Consider the following 7,059-nt stretch of genomic DNA (forward strand, 5'->3'; position numbering starts at 1 on the left):
TTAGAGTATAACACCAACAGGTATGCTGCAAGGGATGTTTTCTTCCACTTACCTGTAAACAAAATTTGCTCTTTTGTGGTTTTGTGAGTGAAAGTGAGAATGAATTTTACAGCTTAGTCATTGCTTTTTTTCCACTAAGCAAATTTTTCCTTTATCCTGTGATCTGGATGAAGAGGTGGGAAAGTGTATGGGAAAGATTTTGGTGGTATAATTGAAGCAGAGGCATGTAACATCTGTAAAAACCACCCATTTTAATGGTAATACTATAATAGATGAGTCATTCGAAAAGGAGAGCTCAGTGAATGCAGCTGGAGGGCATAAATAATGTTTTTTAGTGTCATAATAATGTAATCAAGTAATCTAAATGACCAGCATTCCTTCCAAAAGGCTCTGTGAGGTGCTGCACAGTTCCCTGAATATTGAATGTTTCTAAGAAGAAAATAGGAAACCATCAACTGTCCCAGTCACTCCTGGTCATACTTATCCCCACCAAAACACATGGCTTGGTAAAAACCAAACTCTTTCATGGGCACTTCTGTACCCAAAGTGGAAGCACTTTCCTGGGCTTGGTGGTGCTTCATTTGGGACCACTCTATACTGGATATTTTGGAATATGGTCAGTAAGGTACAGCACTAGGTCTGTTAGTAATCCAGACAATGAGCAGTGGAAAGTAATGGAAATTTGGAAACTATGGTTCCCCAACTCAAATGTTCAAGAATGGAGCAAGGGCTGTGTTTGGACCATCTCAGAACAAATGTCTGGGTTCACTAACTCCACTCTTCACAGGCCAAATCTGATATTAAACAACTGACAGAGGAATTAGGTAGTAGAAGTCTGTGTGTTGATTTGAAAGAAGCTAGTGGGGCTCTTCACATAGGAAATGTCTTGCTTAACTCAAATCTTAGGAGCAAATCCCCAGCAAGGGACTTTGGGAGTGCCAGCTGAGTTTAAGGCTTGCATGCACAGAATGGCACTGCAGGCATGAGCTGCTGTGTCTCATGCCCCAGTAGTCTGCTGATGAAGTAGATCTTTGCTGCTGCTGCAAATAATTTCCTGAATTATTTGTTCCCTGGCTGTAGAAACCCAGAGGTATTTAACTGAGCACTCACCACTGCTCCACAGGGACCACAGCCTTGGTACTTTTGGAAGCTGTGGACCATTGGTAAATAGCTGGCACAAGTTTCTAACCTCTAAATATTTGTGCAAACAAAGGAATCTCATCTGAAAGATGAGTATAGCAGGCTGGGTGGTAATGTGGGTAATGATGTGAAACGTGCAGTGAGGCTATTCTTGTCTGGGATTCCTATCTCCACCCTGCCTTCATTTGAAAACCACTTTCACCAGGCAGGCAGGGTGTCTTGGTTCTGCAGGCTGGTTGAAGCACCATTGATCGTGCTGGTGACAGATAGAGCAGATGTTGCATGGGAGCAAGAGACAGGTGGCACCGTTTTATACATGCAGAGCAGCTCAGTCTGCTTTAAGTAGTAAAGCCAGGTAGATGCCACATTCAGCGTGTGCTGGGGTAGCCCAACAGCATCTTTTTCCTCCCCATTTTCTCTACCTCTGCCTTGGTTATACAAAGCCACAGAACCTGTGGAGGAAGCAGAAATAGCTGCAGGAGAGGTCTAAGAGTTGAGAACAGGCTGGACAAAGAGAGTCTGGTGCTGTGCTTCTCACACCTGCTGTGCCCTTGCTGGGTTTTGGGTGGGCATGACCCAGGAAAAGTGCAACTTTGCGATTTGAAAGGACCTGTTAAAGTGGGATGAGAAGGTCCCTCAGAGGGGAGGATATTATCTAAACCTGGGAAAGACTGGAAGTTAAAAGCCACAGCCAAGAATTCCAAGAGATGCTATGTGGTCAAAGGGGTACAGATGGAATAAGTTACCAAGGGAAACCATAGAAGCAATTTTTTATCAGTGAGTTGTTTGGTTTTGGTGGGGTTTTTATGTTTTGTTTTGTTTTCTAAAAGGAGTTTTTTTTACTTTGAGAGAGATGGAATTTTTTAAAGTTGCAGTGTGGTGACAGGGCTGCTGAGGAATCAAAAGGACTGTTGATTGTTGCTGAAGCACAACACCTCCTGGTTCAACCTTCCTCAATTTATTAGTCAATTGTCTCTTCCACAGCTTATTTGGCTGCCAGAGATTAAAGTGTATGACATAGAATGACTTCATGCCTGCATGAAGTACCAAGTGAAGTACCAAGCAGCTCTGGGAGACAATCATGTCTTTCTGCATCAACATTTGGAATGTACTCTTTGTTGCAGGACAGGGACCCTCCTCTCCATGCTGAGCAGAGGTGTGTGTGCAGAGTCTGCAAGAGTTCTCTGTTCATTCCTAGTGGGGGTGAAAACAGCCAATTATTTTAAAATCAAGTAACATAGTCATGACATGTCCTTCAAAGGCTTGTCTTGACAAGGCTGCTGTTTCTAGGGAAGGGATCTCATCTCAGTTTAGTCCTGTTTTTCCTTACCCCTAGCAAGGAGTGGTTGATCACCACAGCCAACCACCTCCTGTGATTGCAGAGGGCATGGGGAGAGGTATCACTGTGTCTGCAGCTCCCAGGAAACAGATAATTTTCTCTTGTCTGAGCTCAAGTGGGTCAGTTGTTCTGGATTTTCCTCCTCTCTTGAGATTTGGCCCTGACTCTGCATCTGCTCTTCAAAGGAAATAATTGCACTGGCACTTGTTGCCTATTTTGGCTGTTCCTGTGAATTCCTTTTTCATCCTGTGTTATGGTGCATAATGGAAGTAATGTTTATGTTGAATTTAGCCTCACATTTTGGCAGGTAATTAAATATGCTGGCAGGTAGGTGTATCTAACTCTGGGAGTAAAGTTGCTGGTGTAGTCTAAGTTCTATGCTTGAAGTTTGGTATAAAATAAGAAAAGTCATCAACCATTGTGAGAATTACAATAAATCTGCCTTGGCCCTATTTAGACTACTGCCCATTCCATGTGTAACGTGTTCACTGCTTGCTTGCCCTGTGCAGAAGAGTGGAAACAACAGGTTAAAGAAATGGTCTTCAAAGATTCTGCTCCTTGCTTGGCAGGTAGCTTTTGCTGTCTGCTGTGGGTTGAAGCTGCCACTCGGGGATGGAGTAGGGCTCAGGCTGCTCATTTTTCCTCCCTTCAGCTGGGGCTCTGTACCCAGTGTATTTGTAGACGTTGTGGTTTCTGAAATCAAAGTCACCAATGCAGTCATATAACTCAGCTCTGCATGAATTACTACACAGTGTGTGGCAGTTTAGTGGGAATGTGTCATATCAGTTTTGGCTCTTGTATAAACAATTAGGCTTTGGCAGCATGTGTTGCAGCTTGATTGAAAAAAGCTCCTGATAAATGAAATTACTGTGTTTCATTTCATAATTACACTAGGCTTTTTAAATGGCCATAATGTGCTTTCTTTTAAAAAAGTGGAAGAAACATGATATGTTAACACACTCTGTCGCAACATAATGCCAGTGTGGTCGTGTCTGACTCTCAGGAACAATTTCCATTTTCTCTGCTTGCAAGGCAAATCAAGGGTGGGCATACATGTGTATTTATATCTACATACCTATATATATATATGTATGTGTGTTTTGGATGCTCCCTGTAGCTGTAGTGCAGGTTGGTGGGTGCAGGATCTCCTTTGCTCTCTAGTCGTCAGTGTAGATGAGCACCAGCTCTTCAGTGTGAAGCATGGAGCCCTGGCAGACAAGCACCAGAACTGCTGCACTCCACCAGTGACTTAGGGAGTGCAGCCTGGATGGGCCTTGAGCAACCTGGTGTGGTGGGAGGTGTCCCTTCCCATGCAGGGAGTTGGATGTAGATGATCTTTAGGGTCCCTTCCAACCCAAACCTTTCTGTGATTCTATGATTCTATGAAGCAAGTCAGGGCTTCTTGTGATAATGACTTTATCTGAATTGAATGAAACTTTATTCTGTAAAATATTGGACTGTCATTTTTAGTTTGCCAAAGCAATCTAGGTAATGCCAACAGGGGTATTTCCTTCCATTTGATGGAATCCATTGCTCGCTAAAAAGCCCTCTACAAAATCAAACCTGGAAACAACAAATAATTGTGCTCAGTTCAAGACCACATTACCACCAGTCTTTCCAAGCTTTTTTCCATAATCCATTTCAGCTCTTTCAGGCAGTTTACACATTTACAGCAGCCTTTCTGCAGGACCTCTGAGTCTCCCCCCATCTCACAACTGTTGATACAAGGATAGCAGATGCAAGGTGTGACATCAGTGAGTCTGTCTCCCATCTCCACCTTGCTCGTCAGTGCCTGCAGCTGTCTGTGTGGGCAACATGGGGACTGGGGAAGAAGCCACCCCTCAGTCAGTGATATTCTGATGAAATTAATAAATACATTGACTGAATAGGAGGGCATAGGTGAAAGGCTCAGTAATTGCTTGTGAAAGGAAGATGATCTGCCTAGAGATGTTGAACTCTCAAGAGAGATGGCAGTAGAACTGGTTGTGAAAAGCAGGGCATGGGCTCCCTGAATGATCTCCTCTGCAAGCTTCAGGGTGCCAGCCTCAACTGAGGAGATAAAACCTCATTCTAAAAATTTCTGTCATGATCAGGACTGTGTGCCTGTTGCCACTGGCTCCAGGCCATGTTGTCAGGGAAATGGTGGGAAATGATGCTCTTATCAAGTCTAGGCAGGTAAGGCAGGTAATGGGAGAGCCCCTCTTTGGAGGGATGCTTTGTGCCCTCCTCCCTGGTGAAGGTGCTGCTGGCCACAGCAAGCTGTCCTGGGACACTGAGGTCCCAACACAGCAAATCACTGCAGAGAGCCCAGCATGGGGCACAAAGCCATCTGTGCCACACAGGCCCATGTTCTGCCTTGGGTTCCTGTGGAGATGTATTGCCTTTCCCTGCTCCTCATCACACTGTCCCCATCAGCTCTGCAGGTTGGCCAGCCCTGGGGGAGATTTTGTTTAGGATGAGTTTTAACAGCAAACTTTCCTTTCTGTGTTGGTTCTTCATTCCGCTAGTCCTGTGGAAATGTGCTGCCCATTTCAGCTGGGGGGAGCAGCAGCACAAAGGTGGTTGCTGGGGTTGACAATGCCCATGGCTCAGTAGCAGGCTGGCCAGCCCAGGCTGCTTGGTGTGGGTGCCACCTTGGCCTGTTGGGCTCCAGAGCAGCTCAGGGTGAGAGCTGGGCCTGACAGACCTCAGACTTGTCCTCCACAACCCAGCTCTGTGGGTCACTGAGGTGGCTACTGTGCTGCTTTGGCCATGCCCTGTTGGCCATTTGAGCAGCTCTTTGGTCTGTGGACTGTGCAGCAGCTGCACCAAGGTTTAACTGGGTGACACTGGGTGGTGCAAGGGCAGCTGGTGGTTCCCAGTGTGGATCTCTCAGTTCCTGTGCTTACACATAGCTGACAATCACCAGACCCTGCAGGGCAGCAGATGGTTATTGCAGTAAAGTGATCTCTCTGTCGTGTGTCCTGGTCTTTACAAGCGTACAAGGACACAATAAAATTGAGCAAAATGCTCAAGTGGAGCAAGAGGCACAAACCAGTCATTTTGTTAAAGAGTCTTTGTCTCTGGGCAAAGTAACTACCAAATTACCAAAGTAATTTTTTAGCTTGAGGAGAGGAAAGCAAGGCTGCCAGGGCCTGCAGAGCACCAGCAGGGCTGTGCTGTCACCAAGTGCCACCTTGACGCGTGTTGGAAGGGCCCTTTCCAGCTAGCTAGAAGGGGAGCATGGGGGGCAGAAACACTCAAGCTGCTCTGCTCCTGCTCCCACCTTCCAGTTAAATGGTTTTTAAACCATAGTTGTAACTCACAGATAGTTTTCTTTCATAAATATTTTGTTGTGGAGTTTTGTTGTTGTTGTTTTTGGGGGTTTTTTTAAATCATTGCTGATGCTACAGAAAGAGGATATGTCCTTTCAGAGCTTCAAAATTGCTTCCTGATTCTTCTTGATTATTTTTTTTTTTACTTAGCTGAAACACTTCCCATGGTAGGACATGCAAGCACATGTCTTAATGAGAAACACTTTGCCCTGTGTGCAGCTCTGTCTCCGAGACATTTCACCCACACATTCAAGTTGTGGTTTGACTCAGAACCACTGTTTTTGATCACGTTCCACAATTTATTTGTTGAAGCTTGTGTTGCTTAAGGCAGTTCCTCTCTGACTTAGCCATTTAGTGGTCAGTGCTTGATGGTCTGTTTGCAGTGTTTTGAGAGTCCAGTGTTTGCAAAGACAGTTGGGAGGAGAACTGAAAGAAAATATGTTAATTTCTTCCTGGTTCCAATGGGACAGGGATCTACCTGAGAGAGTCCAACAGAGGCTATAAGGATGATGAAGGGACTGGAACACCTGCCTGATGAGGAAAGGCTGAGAGACCTGGGGCTTTTCAGTCTAGAGAGGAGAAGACTGAAGGGGGATCTAATTAATGTCTATAAATACATGAGGGCATCAAGAAGGCAGGGACAAGCTCTTGTCATTTGTGTCCTGTGACAAGACGAGGGGCAATGGATTCAAACTCCAGCCCAGGAAGTTCCACCTCAACATAAGGAAGAACTTCTTTCCTGTGAGAGTGACAGAGCCCTGGGACAGGCTGCCCAGACAGGTTGTGAAGTCTCCTTCTCTGGAGACTTTCCAGACCTGTCTGGATGCCTTTCTGAGTGACCTGCCCTAGTTTTGGTCCTGCTCTGGCAGGACTCGATGATCTTCAGAGGTTCTTTCCAACCCCTGACATTCTGTGATTCTGTCATTCTGTCATTCTGTGATTCATACAGATAGTGCAAAATGTGCCTTTGACAGGGAGAATGCTAAGGCATCTGACATGATAAGGAAGGGATTCAAATGTCTCTTTCCTAAATAATTTTTTCTATGTTCCTCTGTTTGTTGAGTTCCTAGCTGCTAATAGCAGCCTTAACACATTTTCAGGGTTATTTATAAATGCAATTAGTATCCAGAAACCTATTACATCTTGTATGTCACTGTCTGGAGTCCTGTAGTGGTTTAAAGTGGATTCAATTAAGATCAAGCCAGAGAAAGTGATGTGGTACTTTTGATTTACTTGGGAAGTGCTCTGTGTAGTGGCTTTTTCTTC

At 45.0% G+C, this 7,059-nt stretch overlaps 1 protein-coding gene across 1 annotated transcript in view; it reads left to right on the forward strand.

The window, feature by feature from the left end:
* The window catches only part of PHF2 (PHD finger protein 2), a 52,518-nt gene that overhangs the window by 30,109 nt on the left and 15,350 nt on the right, over positions 1 to 7,059 (forward strand). Inside the window, exon 18 of the mRNA XM_010007822.1 lies at positions 5 to 20. Within this exon, the coding sequence (XP_010006124.1) occupies positions 5 to 20 (16 nt within the window). The remainder of the gene's footprint in view (positions 1 to 4; positions 21 to 7,059) is intronic.

The sequence above is a fragment of the Chaetura pelagica genome, unplaced genomic scaffold, assembly GCF_000747805.2.
Source record: "Chaetura pelagica isolate M959 unplaced genomic scaffold, ChaPel_1.0 scaffold562, whole genome shotgun sequence".
Lineage (NCBI taxonomy): Eukaryota > Metazoa > Chordata > Aves > Apodiformes > Apodidae > Chaetura > Chaetura pelagica.